Raw genomic sequence first — 19,245 nt, forward strand, 5'->3', positions numbered from 1 at the left:
AAGGCCCGAGCGTCGCATGGAGACCCACCGGCGCCGTCCCATCTTTCCAGGCGCAACCACCTCCCGTTCGTGTTCGTTTCGCTCTTCAACTCTCACCACGTCTGCATCCCCACACTCGCACACCCGTACCACCACCTCCACAGACTTCGGCACGCCCATCTCAGGGCCGGTCCGCGTGCACCTCCCCGTTGCAGCAGCTGTTGATAGCTGTGCGCCTCGGCTGCCAGCCTTGCCAGCGCTCGCCAGCCGCTTAGGCTTCACCACGACCGTCGCGTCTCCAATCGGTAATCGGCGTGCCAGCGCATACAAGCACCTTCGAAAGCAGCAGCCTGCTACACTGAAGGCCGCACCGCAACCATGAACCACGGCTACCCGCCCCCGCGCGCCATGGTGCCCCAAGGCGGGCCTAGCCAGCGCCTGAACGAGCTTCTGGACAACATCAGGACCGAGTTCGAGACCGAATCGCAGCGCAGCGTCGACTACGAGGGCCAGAGTAAGTGATTTCTCTAGTGTGGTGGATGCGCCCATCTCCGCCCGTGTGGAGAGGTCAAGACGAGATGAGATGCCGTTGATGTCAGGCCAGCGCGGTCTTGCTACTAGGTGATGACTGCTGGAGTGGCTCGAAGCGCGTCAACTGCAACATCGAGTCCTCTACTTTGAGCTTGCTGTGATGGAGCCCCAAGAAGCCGTAGCTCTTTGAATCGGGGCTGTCTCAATCGTGTCTAAGCGCGCGTACTGACCTCTTGATAGTCACCCGTCACATCCAGGAGATCGAGCTGATCCGCAGCAAAGTCTACTCGCTCGAGAACCAGCACAACCAGATGAAGGCCAAGTAAGGCGAATCCGCTCCTCCGACAATGCGGCGAACACTAACACTGCACGCAGGTACGAGGACAGAATTGCCGTGCTCGAGCGCGAACTTGAGCAGCGCGGCGGTCCCAGCCAGAGCTCCCACCACCACGGCCCGTCGCAGCCCCAGCCGCCCCAGATTGGACACGGGCCGAGCAACCTGTTCGGCGGCATAATGGCAGGCAGCGCCAACCAGGGCGGCCCTGGCCTTGCTCCTCCTCCTCAGGATGCCAACCCGCCGCACGGCATGCCTCCACAGCTTGGAGGCGGCCCGCAAGGCCCGCCCGGTCTCAATCCTGCGCCAGGCCCGCCACAGCATTTCGGTGGCTACCAGCCGGGACCTTCGGCCAACGGTGAGCTTCACGCTCTATTCTTTCTTTCTTTCTTTCTTTCTTGTCTGGAGGGGTGCGGCACGTGCAGTCGCCCGCTCAGCACGGTAGAATTCCCATCACGGGACACTCACTGACAGCGCATAGGTTACGGTCAGCCCCCACAGCCCACCGCCTCTCCTGGCGGCAAGCGCCCAGGTCCTCCTCGTGGTCCTCCCGGAGGCCCCGCGACTCCTCAGCAGAACAATTCTGCTCCCTACCCTGGTTCTCCCCAGGTTCCCCGACCGACCCCACCTCCCCACCACCAGCAGAATGCTTTGATGGCTCAACACCAGCCGCCGCTGCCTCTTGCCCAGACCAACTGCCTGGCTGATCTGGAGGTCGACCAGCTGCCTGCTCAGTTCAAGAGGGAAGGCGACGACTGGTATGCCGTCTTCAACCCCCGAACAAGGCGTGTTCTCGACGTTGACCTGATCCACAACCTGCCCCACCAGAGCGTCGTCTGCTGCGTGCGCTTCAGTCTTGACGGTCGCTACGTCGCGACTGGGTGCAACCGCTCCGCTCAGATCTTCGATGTCGAGACCGGAAACCCTGTCGCACACCTCCAGGATGGCAGTCTCCCTGAGGATGGCGACCTGTACATCCGCAGCGTATGCTTCTCCCCCAACGGTCAATACCTCGCCACCGGTGCGGAGGACAAGGTTATCCGTGTCTGGGATATCGCAACCCGCACGATCAAGCACCAGTTCACTGGTCACGAGCAGGACATCTACAGCTTGGACTTCGCCCGCAATGGCAGGATCATTGCGTCCGGATCTGGCGACCGCAGTGTCCGCCTCTGGGACCTCGAGTCCAACAGCCAAATCGCCAACTTCTCGATCGAAGACGGCGTCACCACCGTCGCCATCTCCCCCGACAACCTCTACGTCGCAGCCGGCTCGCTGGACAAGAGCGTGCGCGTCTGGGACATCCAGAGTGGTCAGCTCGTCGTCCGTCTCGAGGGCCAGGAAGGCCACAAGGACAGCGTCTATAGCGTTGCGTTTGCTCCTTCAGGCGGCAGGCTCGTCAGTGGATCTCTCGACAAGACTATCAAGATGTGGGAGTTGACCACACCTACGCGCTTCGTTCCCGGAAACGCTCCTAGCGGCAAGTGTGTCCGCACATTCGAGGGCCACAAGGACTTCGTTCTCAGTGTCGCCCTTACACCCCACGGCGACTGGGTGCTCTCTGGTTCCAAGGACCGCGGCGTCCAGTTCTGGGATCCCCACACAGGTGTTGCACAACTCATGTTGCAAGGCCACAAGAACTCAGGTACGTCCCTCCTCCATCCCTCAAACCTCAGCTTTGAACACTCTGAACTAACATCGCGAAGTCATCTCCGTCGCCCCCTCACCAACAGGCGGCGTCTTCGCCACCGGCTCCGGCGACATGCGCGCCCGTATCTGGAAGTTCGATAGGTATAACGGACCTTAGTCGGACCAAAATATCTCCAGCACCCCGATACTCCTGCCTCCACAAGAGCCAACGGAAGTGCTTGCGCTAACACCGCGCAGTCCGCGCTCACCGGTGTGTAGTGCAAGCCGATGCGCAGGAGTCCGGATTTTTTTTGACGACTTTTATCGTGAGTGGGGTGACGCAAGAGGACGAGTAGCTGTTCATTGAGATGTGTGAGAGTAAGGGATACTGTTTCTTCTACCAGATAAACTACTAAAAGGGGATGTGCGGGGTTTGTTTGTGGACCAATCGGTTTGGATGCATTGGAATACCTTTGTTGGCATTGGCGCTTTCACGACTACTGTAGGATTGTAGGCACGAGTTTATGGTGTTGATGTATCTTGCGACGAATTTACTCCGTCCTATGGACTCACTATACAGCCATTATGTAAATGTACACCGACCCTTCATGCTTGTGTTCGTTCTGACATGTCATCTCACTTGTGTCCGGCCTGTCCTGAAGTGTGCTGGTTCCGAGAGAGCTCTGTCTCCGGCTTCCTTTACAGGCGCCTCAGATACTTTGGACAAATATCCCATTTGAGAGAATAACCTCTTGAATTATCACTGGGCTCGAGGTATAATGGACTCGAGGTGCTATACAGGTTCCGATGATTGCTAGAAAGCGGAGGATCGATGCGGCGGAGCAATCAGCTTGAACCGTATTTGCTGTAGAAGAGAAGGAAAGGTGCCTGGTCGACACTAGCAGCGTTAGGGAGAAGTAATCACATTGATAGTTGCTAAAGTAGAAATAGTCATGTGTAGGAGAAAGAAGCTGAAGGTGCGTGTGAGAGGCAACAGTTACGAAAGAGAAGACTGCAGATCGAACGACGACGGTGACAGGAATCAAGCCGGGGAGGATGCTAAGCTACGTAGGTCGTCGACTTTCTCTTCCTTTCCACCGTTGTACACTGAGTGAGCCTTGGATGAAGTTGCCCCACTTCGCCCGCTCCGAAGGCTAACGACGCTGACGACAGGTTTTGCTTCGGTAGGAACTCCCAGGACTCATCCTCATCCTCACTGACCGAATCATCGATGACGCTCTTGAGGGCCAAGGACTGTATTCTCCAGCTGTTTTGACAGAATCTTGATCGACTGTTGCTGTTGCGTAGACCCACTATCAGCTTTGGGAGTTGAGGTCTTGCGGACCTTTTCTTTAGCGTGGCTTCTCTTGGGATGCCTCGATGCGGCAGTCGTGTAGGCACGTCCTTTCCTTTTACGGTATCCAATCTCTATGATGATTTCGGGTAGCATGCGGACAGGTATCTCGTTAGGTGTTTCCGACCTCTTTGGTAATGCCTTTTGACAGACACAGTCGCTCGCTCCACCGATGAGCGCTTCCTTGAGGAGGAAATTCGAAAAACCTTTAGCAACAGGCCTGTCTTCACGGTCTTTTGCAAGCATTTCACTCATCCAGAGAGACGTACCAAGGTGATCAGCAAAGTATCCATCGAACTTGTCGTTGACCCGACTGTATTGGCTGGCCTTCGAAAAGATACTTGTCATCTCTTCCAGGCTTTTTCCCAGCACTACAACCTGTTGAAGTGAAAAAGTGGTTTTTTAATTCTAGAGTGGGATATGGCACTAAGTACTCTGTTTACCTGCCATCTGTTCCTTCCATAACTGAGGTCCTCGCAGCAGCTGCTGCGTCTGATTGCCCAAGTAGTACCTGCTCTCAATACAACCCACATCTGGACATATGCAAGCCCTAGAGAGTATACGTCCGTTTGAGAACCATGGCTTTAGGGGACCCCGTCTGGTCTGTAATTGTGACGGTTTATGGAGTAAAGAGGTCATGTCTACCACGTGTGCTGGTGCAGTGCTCTTGCCTGTTCCAATAGCACTTTCTGTCTGAACGACAGATACGTCATGTAAACAGACCCTGATGGCCCGGTGAGAGAGACAGAACACTGAACAACAACACAACAGAACATACCAATTTTACTGCTTCGCGCGGTTACCCCTGACTTACTGCCCTGCGCGGTTACACCTTCACTTATTGCATTTACTGCAACAGAAGGAGTCAGATCAACAGTATTCGCATCCAAGGATACGATGCTCTGAATCAGATTATCGCGTCGATCGCCTTCACTGGGGACACAAATACAGCCACCAGCTACGAGAGTTGTAAAGAATATGCCGATCGAGGCATCAAAACTGTACGAGGAAAAGTCGTAAAATCTTCTTGTAGTTGTAAACGCCATCCGTTTCTGCTGATGATGCAGAGCTAAGCGAGATTTCGATGCGATATGAGTGCTCCCTTTGGTTCTCCAGTGCTACCCGAAGTGAAAGCAACATAAGCAACAGAAGAAGGATCTTGAAATGACAAAATTGGACCAGTCAAATTGGAGGGACTTGCCACCAAGTGGGAGGACACAACAATCGATCTCGGAGCCAGTCGTGAGCTCAATTTTGTCATTCTGAGTGAAGAGATAATAAGATCTGCGCCCACTTGCTTGACGATGGTTCGAAGACGATGCTCTGGCTGATGAGGGTCAATCAATACGAAGCCTGCACCTGTCTTGAGCACGCCGAGCATACCGACCGCTGTCTACCTGGATTTCTCAAAGCACAACGGTATGATTGGAGTAGTATAAGGGTCAACTCCCAGATGGACTAGCCAACTCGCTAAAACTGTGGCAAACCGGCCGAGCTCAGTATACGTCAGCGTGCCATCCCAAGCACATATTGCGGGCGCATTTGGCTGTGTATCTATGCGTTCTTGAATGAGAACATTGACACATTGGTCCACGGATGCTGGTACCAGCTCATTCCATTGCCAGATCTGGGTGAGGTCACCAGGGGTAGTCATCTTCGTGAATCCGAGACACAGCCGTTGGAATGGTAGAGCTAGTCAAACAAATTGCTGGAGTAGTTTCTCAAGCCGAAAAGAAAAGGGTAGTTGCGATATTTGTTTCGACAAGGGAAATGGCATTGGGAAACCTATGGCACATGAGGGATATGAGAGTTGGCCAGCTCTATGCAGGTGTAACCATCCGGCCAATTTCAGCGGGTATCACTGAATTAATGACTAGACGGCGCTTTCCGGGCCCATTGTAGCTACGCGAAGTTAGGATCAAACAATTATCGTAAGAGGAACCTTTCAATCTTTGTATTTGTTCACGTCTGTGACTTTATTCGAACCTTCTCTTTGTTCACTAGATATGGACCCTAAGCGCTAGTTCTTAATATTAGCGGATAGTATATAGGGGAGAGCTCTGTAGCGGAGGCTTACTTGAATTGTATAAAACTTGCGCCATAGTTTCAAAGGTACAGTTTACATGAGCCCAACTGTCTGCATAGGTTGCTATATGCTGGTTGTATTGGTACATGTGCACCTTGCATCAGATAGCAAAAGATCGGACTATTTGCAAAACCCCCCGAACCGAGATGGACGAGTGATTTTACAACGCCAGCAAGACCAGATATTTCAAAAATCACCCGACAAGTACTTTTAGCGCAAGCAGCATGACTTCCATGGTCGGCTAATTGTTTCAAACTCGTCTTTCTTGATGTTCGTCTGCTCTAGCGAAGATGTAGCGATATTGTGAGTTTATAGGGCATGTGTGACGGTTTATGGAGTAAAGAGGTCATGTCTGCCACGTGTGCTGGTGCAGTGCTCTTGCCTGTTCCAATAGCACTTTCTGTCTGCACAACAGATACGTCATGTAAACAGACCCCGCTAGGGGTCGAGTGAGAGAGAGAACACTGAACAACAACACAACGGAATATACCGATTTTACTGCTTTTCGCGGTTACCCCTGACTTACTGCCCTGCGCAGTTACACCTTCACTTATTGCATTTACTGCAACAGATTAACTGAAGGCTCCCGGCTCATAACTGCGGCGGCGTGGGCCGCTGTAGTGCACTGATGGCTACGGTAAGCGATAACATAGGACTATCGGTTCGGTGGTAAACTGCGCTGAGCTGCTACCTAGCTAAGATAATATTATACATACTGGCCCTGGAACGTGCTAGACCAGAATAGTTTAAGGAAGGGTAATCGGGTCTTGTACGGACGAATTAGTATCGCAAAAAACATCACAGGGATCACGACCGTAAAGAGCATGAGTTCCAACACACGAATCACCATAGGAAGAATGCAAGGACTATTGTACACTCTAAAGAGTTTGAAATAATAGTTACAGCCATGCGACCTGCTCCCATTCAATTTTCGCTGACTCTTAGTCCTTTGCGCCAGACCTGACCAAATCAACAGTAGCGCAATGGAATGACCCGCCAATGCTGTTTACATGTCCAAAGGGGACCATGATTGGCTCCATGCCCAGCGTCGTAAGCCATGCTGCAAACTCCTTGTCATTTGCCTCAACTAGCACCCGCTTCTCATCTAGACTAAGAGCATTCAGCATGAGCCAGGGACTGCACATGTACATGGGCGGGCTCGGAGGCTGGCGAGGCTCTGGCGTTATTGGGCAAGCGAGCAGCTCCCAGTCGTGAAATACCTCGTGCTGTCTCAGCTCGTGCTCAGATACACGCTCTGGCTGGTACACCATAAGCCCCTTGCGCAGGGGGAGGAGGGTGGCATCGATATGCATGGCATGCTCGTCCGTTGTCTCCAAAATCTCGACTGTATAACCCTCTGGAACCACGGCCCGCAAGTATTCCACTCCTCTACGATTGGTGACGTGGCTCAGCTGGCCAATAACGACCTTTCCGAAGCGCATGAAGTCCGCCGCATCAAACGCAGGCCTCGAGTTGTTGATGGACCAACGAGAGGTGGGAATATTGCCATTGGTCCTGCTTTTGCCTAGCATGCCGTGATACAGGGTATCCTCACCTGTAATCAACGGTGCGCGACAGATGGTTACGCCTGAATTGCTGCTGCCCAACTCAGACAAAATTTCCGAGTAGGCCAATGTAATTTCATGGCGGCGACAACGCCAGGAGAATGGAGCCTCAATTAGTGCAGACCCCACCGTCATCAGACCGTCTCGCGGCATAGCGCCGGTATAGCCTTGCATCTTGAGCCAATTGACCTTGTTAGGACGGTATACACGAATCCCTTCCTTTCGCATGACGTCTGCCAGATTGTCAAGCTCCTCCTGTGCCCGAGCGAGGATGGCGGGGGGGAAGGGACTCAAAGGCTTGAAACGCAGCAAGTGCTCTGAGGGCATTGTTGCCGCCATCATGTGCTCAGGTTCAGATGGGAAAGCAGAGTCTTCCGCCCTACCGACAATGACGGATCGAAGCGGCGACCACTCATCTTCGGCGGAAACAAAAGCGGGCTCAATTGCCGACATATTGAGAATATGAAGATATTGGCGTTAATATGAGCAGTGACGTAGCTGGATGCGCTGGGCGGGATGATGTGGACCAAAAGACACTGCGATAATCCAGCCCCTAGGCTTTATACTCACTGGCTTTCTCCCTGGAATAAACAGCTAACACAACTTACTCGACACTCGATTTGGCCGTTGGTATACCACCGAAGTCATACGTAAGCTGTGCATCGCCCTAGCGCTTTCTCGGGTGGAATCTTGCCGGGCAGAAGGGCGTCTTAGAGCAGAGCTTACGTAAGTTGTTCATGTTACAACCGTGGTATGCGCATGATGCGGCGCCCTTCTTCAAAGTATTACTGCAGGAGGGGCAATGGAATACTCCGAACCGAAATTGGACCACTTGCAAATTGGCCGATGAAAAAGGTGTAGGTAAAGAAGAGAAATTAACCGACAAGAGTCGGTGGCATGTAATTGGATGGGTCCCAAAGACGCCGCATTGCCATATCTCTCGATGACACACAAAGCAATAAAGCCTTCTCGATGCGTCTAGCAAAAGCTACGTTGAAGTCTAATCAAATAAATCTTGACGAACGACGTGCCTCCTTGTATCAAAATCGTGGGCACATCAAATCTCTGTGCCATCAATTCTCTCTGTTACTATCGCTACAAGATGTACGGAGCCCTAGTCACGGTATCGATCAGTATAACTGTGGCCGTGACTGTTTGGAAATATTTTATATATCCGCTGTTCCTATCCCCTCTAGCTTCTGTTCCAGCAGTCAGTCCAATTGCGCGCTTCTCGGCGCTCTGGATTGAGTGGCAAAGGCTCGATGGAAAGGATTTCCAAAGAATCTCGGCGGCGTTTGCGGCTAAGGGACCGTATGTGCTGATATCGCCACAGGAGCTCGCCCTCAATGATATGCATGCCGTCAACTGTGTATGGGGCGCCGGCTCAGCCGGCTTTGACAAACACCCGTCTTACGAGTACTGGGCTACGCAAGGGTACTTGAAACTCTTTTAAAGCGTCTTCAGACATTTTCATACTGCTCTAACGCGTTGGGGACTGGACCTTTGCTAATGAAGTAGATCTTTGAACACATTCACTTCGGTGCTCGGTTCTGAGCATCGTCGCCGTCACAAACGTATTCGAGGTGTGCATAATCGAGCTTTCATCGGTACTTCAACTCATATTCGAGAGATTATGTGAAATCTCATGGTCAGTCGCGTATTGCCTGTGCTCGACAGAGTGGCTTCATCTCCAGAAGGCGCCACTCGTATACTGCCAATCGCCCAGTCCATGTCTCTTGACTGTACCTCGGCGTTCGCGTTCGGCATTCCACTTTCTCTCGACTTTGTTCTTAATGCAAAGGCACGGAGGGAATGGTTGGACCTGTTTGCAACCGCGTTTCCGACTGACCAAGCTTCCTTCTGGCTTCGAGAGCATCCGCGTCTCACGAAATACCTTTTTATGCTCGGAGTATCACTTGTATCGAAAGACATGGCTCCAGCACGTCGCAAGTTTGAAGCTTGGGCATTACCAAGAGTCGACGGTGCCGAAGAAGTTTTGAAGAAGAGGGATATGGGACAGGCCATAGAAGCAGGCCAGCTGCCAGTCTTATACGACGCTATACCTAGCGATCTGGCAAACTCTCAGATGAAAGGAAAGAAACTAGGCTTTACAATGACTGAAGCCCAACGTCGGGAACTTGCGAGTGAGTCTCGATCATATTGGTAAGCAAACTCAATGAAACTTGCACTGCATATGGAAACTAAGAACATCCAACATTGCATAGCCTTCACTGCCGAAGCGTTCGGCACCGTCTCCACATACATGGTCTATGAGCTCTCACATCATCTGGAAGTTCAGTCTGAGCTCAGAGAGGAATTGCGCTCGACTACAAACCCGCTCATAGGCGCTGACAGCCCAACTGATATACCCGATTCCCAATCTCCGGAGCAGCTGCCATTGATCGGCGCTGTTGTCAAGGAGTGCTTGCGACGGCTTCTTCTGATAGAAAGGTTATGTACTCTGCTCCGAGAGTGAAGTATGAAGCTCGGTACAAGGCATACTTGGGCTCTCAACCTGTCAACGGCTCACTTACTACTCGCACACAAACGTCCAAAAACGTTGATCTTGAGTACCTGTTTGAATATGGGGACCGTGTGGCCCGTGATCAGCTCAGTTGCCTACACATTCATTGGTACCTCTGTGTACTTGCAGATGTTGGAAGGAGGTTTCCACGGGTATCAATTACCTGATTCAGCTAGTGTGTTTATAGTTACGTAGCCTCTCCGAGAGAACTGAACAATCAATCTTACACCTTACCACAATACTTCAACAGCAAAGTCAACAGAAGCGGTCATGGTTGCCAGAAACTCTCAAGCAAAACGATGAAGAAGCATTTAGACGCTTTTTGCACTTGCTTCAGCGCAAGAAGCAAGGGGGCATAGTGCAAGCGTGTCAAACAAGAGAACTGTGTGTGTTGACTTTGAGCTTTGGCTGGAAGTTGCCAACAATAACCAGCAGTCAGTATCTCCTGGAGATGCTGTGAGAGGCAGTCAGACTTCACAACGACGCGTACAAGGTCGTTCAAGTACAACTACACCGCAGTTAGCTGAGTTACTGATTGATCAAGACAATCTTAGAGCAATTACTGGTAATGCTCTTACACCCTTGACTCAACGGTGACGCTGTACTCTTTCAATTTGCTGCAATCATCACGGCATGTGCTGGGTGAGTCTCTGAGATGGCAAGCAGCTACCTGGAGGTGTTGAGAACCACTATCCAGTACCTAATGGGCCTCTAGGAAGGTGGCTTGCAGAGAATTGAGATGAAGTATCAACACTTCCAAAGCCTTCTGAGAAGATCAGAGCACTACTTCATCATGCCCGAGAGTTTCCACATACTCGAGCCACACGTGCCGCTCAATATCAGGAGCTGATTGAAGTACAACAACAACCTGAGCAGGATTTGAACCGGCTTACTGGCACGATTGAGAAGTTTGCAGAGTTGTACACTGCAAAGGCAACTGCTGAGTTGGCAACGGAGGAGAAGAAAGTGAAGAGTGTTCTCACCCCAACAAGGTACCCTCCCTGAGAGACGGCTCAGGCTTTCTTCCAGTATTGGTATGAGATGGATGGTCGCAAGGATCTATACTCTGCTGTTATTGTTGACGTTGGGAAGCAGCTTGTTGGTGAGGAATTCTACCCCTTGGATCATCTTCGAGATCCAAAGTGGCTCATTTCTTGGAGGTGGACTCGAAGTATCACTGGCTGCTCCTTGTGCTGGACGGGATGTGAAGAAAGATCATCGAGTTCTTCAACTGTGACACCTGGGAGACTTGGATGAGTACAGGTCACGTAGCCCACGCCGCCACAACTTTGATAACACTTTGTACGTGTAAAGCTTGCGTCGAGGAAGACGGTAAATGGCCCATGGTCCCACATCTACTCTGAACTAGTCATACACCCACTTAACGCACTCATCCAAGTACGCGGTGTTGTGCTGTTCCAGCCAATCACTGAGTGCCAGGGCAATAGTTGTCAGCAATCAGAGTACTCGTAAACCTTCAAAACCTTCATAACTCGCATCTTTATGGTACGGCAGCAGCGGAGCAGACCTGTCTTGAACAACAGTTCGTGGTAAGTATGGATGGCCAGTAGTCTCCATGCAAAGTCGGAGCTTTTTCACAGTATTTTTGGACACGTGACACTCTAGGGTAATGGTTTTGTTACCCTTACCCAGCTCTAGGATGAGTAGAACGTCGAGGAGAATGTTGACAGGAAGACGGCGACCCATAGCAAAGAGGATATGGAGAAGGAAAGTCCGAGAAAGCAATTCTACTCATACAATATACCCTTAAATCATGTAGCGGTGTGGATCTCTGTAGATTACTGATAGCTATGGTAAACAATAACGTAGTACTATCGGGTCGATGGAATACTGTGCTGGATTGCTATCTAGCTAGGAGGAGACGACTATATACCTGGCCTGTAACACACTAGTCTAGAGTAGTGGTCAGGGGTATATTCAGACACTGTACGGACCAACCGATATCGCAACAAATCATCATCCCAAATAAACAGGGGGTCAGAAAGTTCTGAAACTCATAATATCAGTGTACTACAAAGGCCGGCTAGGCACTTGTGGCCATCTTGCTCTTTGCTATGTTCGTTCAGCAGCTGCCAACCAATGCCGTTCTTTGGCATAGACCGCCTCAGAACCACCGGTTTACACGTCTCCTGGCCACAGGTGACGATGAAAAACTCGCAGGCATAAGCGACCGAAACGCTCATAGATAGCACTATGTCGGGGTGGATCGTGAGTGATCAGTACGCATGTGCGAATAATGAAGGATTGAACTGAGGTTGTATTGTGTGAAGCTACGGACAGTATGTATAGGTGAGTAGCTGTAAACAACGCTAGTGTGAAGTGGCAGCCACTATCATGACAGGTGAGATTCGACAAGCAGGAGCAACCTAACCGTGACACACCCTAAAGCGTAACAAATTACAAGCCAGCTCAGGGCTTCTGCAACTGCTGGGCCGATGACTGGCCCAACAGCACCATCAACCATGTGTGCGAACAGAAACAGGCTCATAGTGGTGTCCCAATCCTCTGGTTGTAGCAAGACACTCACAATGCTAGGGTACAGGATGTTTGTTCTCACTGCTATCCCCGTGCTCAGACAGCCCTAATCAAGTGACGGCTGTCATTGTCGCTGCCCAGTCCCAATTTTGAGACAAAGGTTTTGTAGATGAGGATTGCCTGTAGGGTACTTGATGAGGGAGTATATGGTGATAAGGGCGTTGTTGTATTGAAGCTATCAGAGCGGGGCGATATCTACAGTGCGCTAGTGCGGGAGCTAATCAAACGAGCTGACTAATGAGAGCGCTGCCTGTGCGGACAGTACTTGATGCCAAGATACTTATGCTTCACAACTTCCTCCCCTGTAGATGAAAGCACCGTTACCGTCATTGCTCTGGAAGGCATTGCCTCATTAAGAGTTAGAGGGATCATCTAATTGTCTTGATATTAATTCTCCCGGTGCCAACATGGTTGCGAGCAAGAGCATCTCAAAAGCACTTCGTCCCACCGCTAGCCACTATTCACCTCCATGGATTGTATTCTACGGCCTTTGAACAAGATGCCAATAATGTATGCTTGTTTGGAAACCCGTGAACGAGCGCCTGCTGAGGTTGCTATATCACCACCACTTCGAACGCTGATATGGTAATACCCTGCAGCCATCAGACACCGGACCATCCTCTTTGCGATGAGAGCTAACAGCTCTGGCGCACCATCAGATAAAGGGTTCAATATCGCAGGTGGCATTCAGACACCCAGTTTTTGACCATGCCTAATAGTATATCCGCCTTCACCTGTATTTCTTTTGCCATTTCGCGCTTCGCCCTAACTATGGTCCTATTGTTTACTATATCCGGAACCTCCAGGCTATCTCCGCCTACCCCTGAAAGCATGTGCTGCATTCTCTTAACTCGCCTTGCCAAGATTGCAGACATGCACAAACTCCATGCCTCGCTGGATGCGCGCCACATCCCGATCCACAAGGTGTTGCGAACATCCAAGGATGGTGGCACTGCGTTAGACTTTGTGGCATTGCAATGATTCTGCTCCCTCATCGCACCCATCTCTATGGTGTGGCGCTCAGAGCTGCTCCAAAAAGAATGTGACGGCTTCCTAGACATGTCGATCTCACTTTCCAGCGCGTTCTGGATACTGTTGGCTATCCAATTCGCGACAACACAAAGTGTAATCCCGTTCTCTGAAGATAGTGTCGAGCTGCCACAGGCTTTGCAGTGCTTTATCTGCTCAACAGCATCCTGCAAAGCCTGTTCAATAAAGAGGATCAGGTCGAAGGGAAGTACTCTGGTTGGTTGAGATAGTTTAGGATCCATGACAATGAGATAGAGTTTATTCAGTATCGTAGGACATCGACAAAGCTGGTCTTCGTCAGAGGCATCATATGCCGTAGCATGGAAACATTGGTCGTGTGATTCAGTTACGCAAGAGAGACGTCTGTCTCGTAGTGGTAAATTCATCATACCATCGACAATGCTGCTTATCTTAGAATCGTCAAGAAGGTTCTGCAGCCCTTGTTCGAGTTGAGAGCTGTCAGTGGATGGGGACGATAGTGGTGCGCTCTGGTCAACCGTCGGCGGGGATTGCTCGATACTCATAAAGGTATCCTCACGCGTTTGATGGTGAAGTGTATTGCCGATACCCATGGAGAGGCCTGTCTGCGCTGGATCTAAAGCTAAATAGTCTGCTGATATGGAGTGCTGCATATCAGGAATAGCCAGTGAGTCCAGAAAGTCCTCAATCGTATTTTCTGGTGTCAAGTTAAATCCGGGAACGCCGGTGTGGTGGTTGCGATCCGCATAGTGCAAAGCTTCTTCAATTAGTATCTTCTGCAAAGGTCGCGGCTGAACTTACTAGGAAGGGCTGGGTCTACTGCTAGAGCAGGTGACGAAGATGGTGCAGCAGTGGTCGATGAAGCGCCATACTGGCCGGCTTTGATGGGTCTTCCATCCTCCTCCACCCTTTCAAGGGCTTCATGGTTAGCTATCTCATCGCCTTGAGCCGGTCTGATACGACGTGGGCGGCCAGACTGCCGAACATAGCTATATGTGCATGAGCGGTCGCGGCGACGGCAGTTCAGGCAGATTGGCCGCTTGCTGTCGCACTTGATCTTGGAGTGGGCACACTGATCGCAACAGCTCCGTATCCGGTCTGTTACAGCTGGCATTGAAGTTTGTTTCTGTATCGCAATACTGTTCGTTGGGATGTAGGAGGCAGAAAGCAGTAGTAATTTGGCATATAAGTTGAACACTTACCCAGCGAGATTATGCGCAGCGAGCAGCTTCTGTATGCGGTTTTAAACAGGTCTGCAGTCTTACTGCTCAGAGTGGAAGGTGCTGCTACAGCCCGCAAGTGCTTTGAGAAGAACCGTAAGAGGTTAGACGCACTGACAGGACCCGACCACACTGATGATGGAATGGCAGACTATGCATACAGTAACGAGGCTATGCTATAATACTCTCCGTCTCACTGTTTCCGCTGATGACGCCGTATCATGTAGATTGATCCACATAGTTGTCGCTCTTGAGGTGTACAACCTCTTGTGTAAGGGGGGACGACGAAGATCGTCCAGCATAGACCCGCATCTGCGTGTCCCATGCTTATGTAAACGTACTATTCTCTGCAAAGCTTCCAATGTAGCAATGGAAGCCGAGATTGTGTTAGCAAAGGTATTGCGCTGTAATCCTACAACATAGATCACTGCACACAAATACTGTAACGGCGTAGGCCGCTGTAGTACTCTGATAGCTACAGGTAAACAAAAACGTAGGGCTATTGGGTCCATGGAATACTTCGCTGAATTGTAATCTAGCTAGGAGAGGACGACTATATACCTGACATTAAACATGCTAGTGCAGGATAGTCTGATGTGTGCAACCTCAGGTCTACCGACCGACTAATGCCGTCACAGATACGACTATGCCGTGCAATGCAATCCAAATATCATACAGTGCTCATGACCGGGTTTTAGTGTTTCTTGCGTGACATGGATCAGACTGGATATAGCAACCAATCGAACTTTCTGTATCGGCTTAAATCCCCAGTGCCTCCCTTGTCGCCGAATCGAAACCTAACGGTCTGTTCATGGAAGAGCACTGTAATCTGCCTGTATTGTATCTTTCTCGAGGCCAAATATGGCAGGGCATCTCAAAAGGCAAGGTACGAATGCGCAGTAACGTGGTACAAGAGAATGGGACACCGCGCGAGCTTGGCATGATATAATCCGCATAAACATGCATAACCGATCTGCCTCCCAAGCTTGAGAGGCCGAGCATACCGCACTAGATAATTTCCATGCGCAGTGATGCTGAGCAATTCCCATGCTCACGATGTTCCTGGTTGTCATCGCCGATTTTGATCTCCACAAGCTCGTATTCAACACTGTTCACATAGACCTGTATGGCCGCCAGGAATCATGCTCTGATTCGCAAGCAAACATAGCACTTCCCACGCTATACTGCTGCAGGTTTCGTCGCATTCGATGCATCGTTCCTTAACAAAAGCCTCTGTCAAATTCGGCCGAAGAAGAATCAGTGGAACAAGACTTTATCATTGACCATCAGAGAGAGATGAAAGTGATGTAGGCAAGGCATTATTTGTCCTCACAAACTGCTGTGGCTGACGGGCAATCAGCGTATCGACTGCGCAACTTGGTTGACCTCAGGATTGGAGTTTCCCATCTTGCACACGTTTCCTTTATAATTTCCGTCACTGCTTGGACCTAAATTCGCCACGTTAGCTGGATTTTCTCTGTGATGTATCGAAGGGGTCAAAACGTACTTTGTCATCATGATCGAACAAGTCGAAGTGGTGTCCGGAAACATTATGCGCTGTTTCCAATAAACCACCCGCATAACGCTCCCAGCCCAACAGTGCATTGTCTCGGAACAGATCTACTTGAAAAATCCTGTCTAGTTTTGACTTCATCAATGGCACATGTGCCATAGCTTTGAGTAGCACAACCGGTGGACTGTATGATACTGGTTGTACTTGAAGACCTTCTCCCGTCGTAGCCGGGCGCTGAATTGTCGCATCGGAGGCATTGACTGGCGGAGTGCTGCCGTCTATGCTATTATCCGAGCGAGCATCCCAACGTGGCGGTTCCCATGTATTTATCAGCCGATCGCACACTTCGAACCGTCGTATGACATTTTTGCGCACCCGCTCGGGGGTCCAAGTCGGAAATTCTGGTTCAAACTCAACGAAAGAGCCTTGGTATTCACACCTGGGCGATGTGTACGGGCTGTCGATGAGAATCACACGGCAACAAAAAGAGGCTGCGTGTCGTGATCGGTATGCCTATGCTCCTGCTCGTCGTCTAGCAGTCGTGCAATCTGGAGAGATATGAGACCGCCTAATGACCAGCCTTTCGAGAGAGATGTTGAGGTAAGCGATCTGTGCAAGCAAGCCAAGGTGAGATGGATGATCCCATACTAACCTCCAAGAAAGATTGGTCCCGTTCTCTTGATCGCTTTGATCAATGTGAGATATTTGTCAGATGTGGTTGGACCAAGAAGAAGACATAACAGAGGCAGAAGGTTGTTGTATTGAGAGAGCTACAGAGAGCAATTATATACACAACCAAGATGACTAAGAAGGCAACGAAGAGTCATGTGAGAGATGCAGTTCACATGTACCTTTTGAACTGAGGTATCATGCTGACAATATTCTTGCGCCATCTCGATTATTCCACCCTCCCAAGAGTTCTCGCACTCGAATCTGGGGTCGTGGATACCGTAGACATTGCGACCGAGGTCGCCCAATAAATAATATTTGAATATCGTGCCTCCGCCATCGTGGATAAGAAAGAGGGGAATTGCGTCGCCCGAAGCATGCTGTAGGTGGGTAGGGTTAGTCTCAAGAAGAGCCATAATGGAAGACAGATCTAGAACGAAATATCAAGAGGGCAAGTGTGCCTATATCATACCACAAACAACTGTCCCTGACAGCGAGTGACCTGCAACGGCAAGGCTCTAGATCGTAGGCAGGCGGTGAGACTTTCCGGCTTTGTTACACCAGCGTCGTGCCGCCTCGCGTACCCACAATTGTTGGTCTACGGAGGATGTGACGGTTTATGCAGTGAAGCGGTCATGTCTGCCACGTGTGCTGGCGCAGTGCTCTTGCCTGTTCCGATAGCACTTTCTGTCTGAACGACAGATACGTCATGTAAACAGACCCCGCTGGGGGTCGAGTGAGAGAGACAGAACACAAAAACAACAAAACAGAATATACTGATTTTCCTGCTTCGCGCGGTTACCCCTGACTTACTGCCCTGCGCGGTCACACCTTCACTTATTGCATTTACTGCAACAGAGGATCCCTGCAAGGCCGTAAGCACTAATATGACCACCAAGCTCACTTCGTAATTGATGTCAATACATAGGCCCCACTTCAAGACCGCATTTCAAGTCGCCCTCTCTTGACGTGCTCTCGATAACGTCTCCCTGGGTTCATTCTGCTCGAAATACGTCTTTGTCCGATTGGCGATAGCACGAGAAACTCTGAAAATGGCACAACTGGTAAGAAGCCAAGGCTTGGCGAGGCCCTCCAGTGAAGTTGCTTTTGTACGACTACGAGGTTACACCACTTGGTTCAACCTCTGCTTCATAATAGTAATCAACATCGTGTTCGGCAGATCTGTGGGGCAGCTTCACCGGCTGCTTTACGGTGGGATCCGGTTCAACAAGGAGCAATCCCGCGCCGGCGCTGATTGGAAGGCTCTGCCAACAATTATGTTTTCGTACTATGGTACAGTCACAGGACAAAAGTCTGTTCGCGCAGTTGTGCACAGGCCACCATCTCAGCTTTGAGTGAACGTTCACAATGCTTTTTCTCAACAACCATGAGGTGGAAAGTAGATCTGAATTGATAGGATTAATGCGCTTATTCTCAGTATTTAGTCTGATATCCTTGTGCTCTGATGCAGGCTTTGAGTCACTTTGGCATTGAGTAGATGAGTGATCTGATCAGTTTGTTGGGTATGACCATCCATGCTTCTTTCAAACCTTCACAAAAGCACTCCCACTCATTGGCAGAGTCTCCAAGAGTGTCAAACTCTGGGTGAAGCTGATGAAGTTTCCATTTAAGCGCCCACCACATGTGTTCAATAGGGTTGAGATCAGGTGAGTATAGGGGTACATCAATAGTCCAAATCCCATGGCTTTCCAACCACTTTCTGGTGTACTTTGCAGTGTGTACACATGCGTTGTCTTGCATAAACCTTTCACCTGGCTTATACTTTGGTAATAGTCCCTCTTCAAGTGTTTTTGTTGCGGTATCGGATGGTCCGTACAGTGTCTATCTATACCCCTGATCAGCCACCCTGGACTAGTGTGTTACAGGTCAGGTATATAGTCGTCTCCTCATAGCTAGACAGCAATACAGCGCAGTATTCCATCGACCCGATAGTCCTATGTTATCGTTTACCGTAGCTATCAGTATTCTACAGCGGTCCGCACCGCTACAGTTTTGCAGTAGCTCCAGGCAGTATATCCATGATGTTTGGCAGTAAAGTTGTGTTCCATAATCACCAACTCACTCCTCCTAACTTGACTACCTGGAGTACACCTGTTGAAGTCGTGTCTTAAGCAAAGCTCGTAGACACTATTTGATTGGTTCTCGGGGATGAGCAGAGGTACAGAAAGCCGTTGGGGGTTGGTTATCACTGAGCGAGCTCGGAGCGGCAGAGGTTTGACCGTGATAAATCGCCGTGATAAATCGCCGTGATAATCA

General features: G+C 50.4%; 5 protein-coding genes across 5 annotated transcripts; 2 read left to right on the forward strand and 3 right to left on the reverse strand.

Annotated features, from left to right (window-relative positions):
- Positions 1–122: 122 nt before the first annotated feature.
- Positions 123–2,824, forward strand: BU25DRAFT_166582 (WD40 repeat-like protein). The gene is made up of 5 exons (XM_033700784.1): positions 123–493; positions 751–832; positions 886–1,202; positions 1,326–2,489; positions 2,551–2,824. The coding sequence occupies exons 1-5, from the start codon at positions 358–360 to the stop codon at positions 2,649–2,651; spliced, it is 1,800 nt and encodes a 599-aa protein (XP_033558277.1). The 5' UTR covers positions 123–357; the 3' UTR covers positions 2,652–2,824.
- Positions 2,825–4,896: 2,072 nt separating this feature from the next.
- BU25DRAFT_433860 (acetyl-CoA synthetase-like protein) lies at positions 4,897–5,481 on the reverse strand (the record flags this gene model as incomplete). Its single annotated transcript, XM_033708815.1, has 2 exons — positions 4,897–5,220; positions 5,275–5,481. The coding sequence occupies 2 exons, from the start codon at positions 5,479–5,481 to the stop codon at positions 4,897–4,899; spliced, it is 531 nt and encodes a 176-aa protein (XP_033558278.1).
- A 1,373-nt stretch (positions 5,482–6,854) lies between these two features.
- On the reverse strand, positions 6,855–7,931 carry BU25DRAFT_477239 (lysine amidinotransferase; the record flags this gene model as incomplete). Its single annotated transcript, XM_033710971.1, has 1 exon — positions 6,855–7,931. One exon carries the CDS (start codon positions 7,929–7,931, stop codon positions 6,855–6,857), a length of 1,077 nt encoding a protein of 358 aa, XP_033558279.1.
- Positions 7,932–8,580: 649 nt separating this feature from the next.
- On the forward strand, positions 8,581–9,954 carry BU25DRAFT_424466 (uncharacterized protein; the record flags this gene model as incomplete). Its single annotated transcript, XM_033708286.1, has 3 exons — positions 8,581–8,912; positions 9,132–9,622; positions 9,704–9,954. The coding sequence occupies 3 exons, from the start codon at positions 8,581–8,583 to the stop codon at positions 9,952–9,954; spliced, it is 1,074 nt and encodes a 357-aa protein (XP_033558280.1).
- Positions 9,955–13,008: 3,054 nt separating this feature from the next.
- Positions 13,009–14,680, reverse strand: BU25DRAFT_424467 (uncharacterized protein; the record flags this gene model as incomplete). Its single annotated transcript, XM_033708287.1, has 3 exons — positions 13,009–13,202; positions 13,442–14,182; positions 14,368–14,680. 3 exons carry the CDS (start codon positions 14,678–14,680, stop codon positions 13,009–13,011), a joined length of 1,248 nt encoding a protein of 415 aa, XP_033558281.1.
- Between the last annotated feature and the right edge of the window lie 4,565 nt (positions 14,681–19,245).

The sequence above is a fragment of the Macroventuria anomochaeta genome (genome assembly GCF_010093625.1).
Source record: "Macroventuria anomochaeta strain CBS 525.71 unplaced genomic scaffold BU25scaffold_33, whole genome shotgun sequence".
Classification (NCBI taxonomy): domain Eukaryota; kingdom Fungi; phylum Ascomycota; class Dothideomycetes; order Pleosporales; family Didymellaceae; genus Macroventuria; species Macroventuria anomochaeta.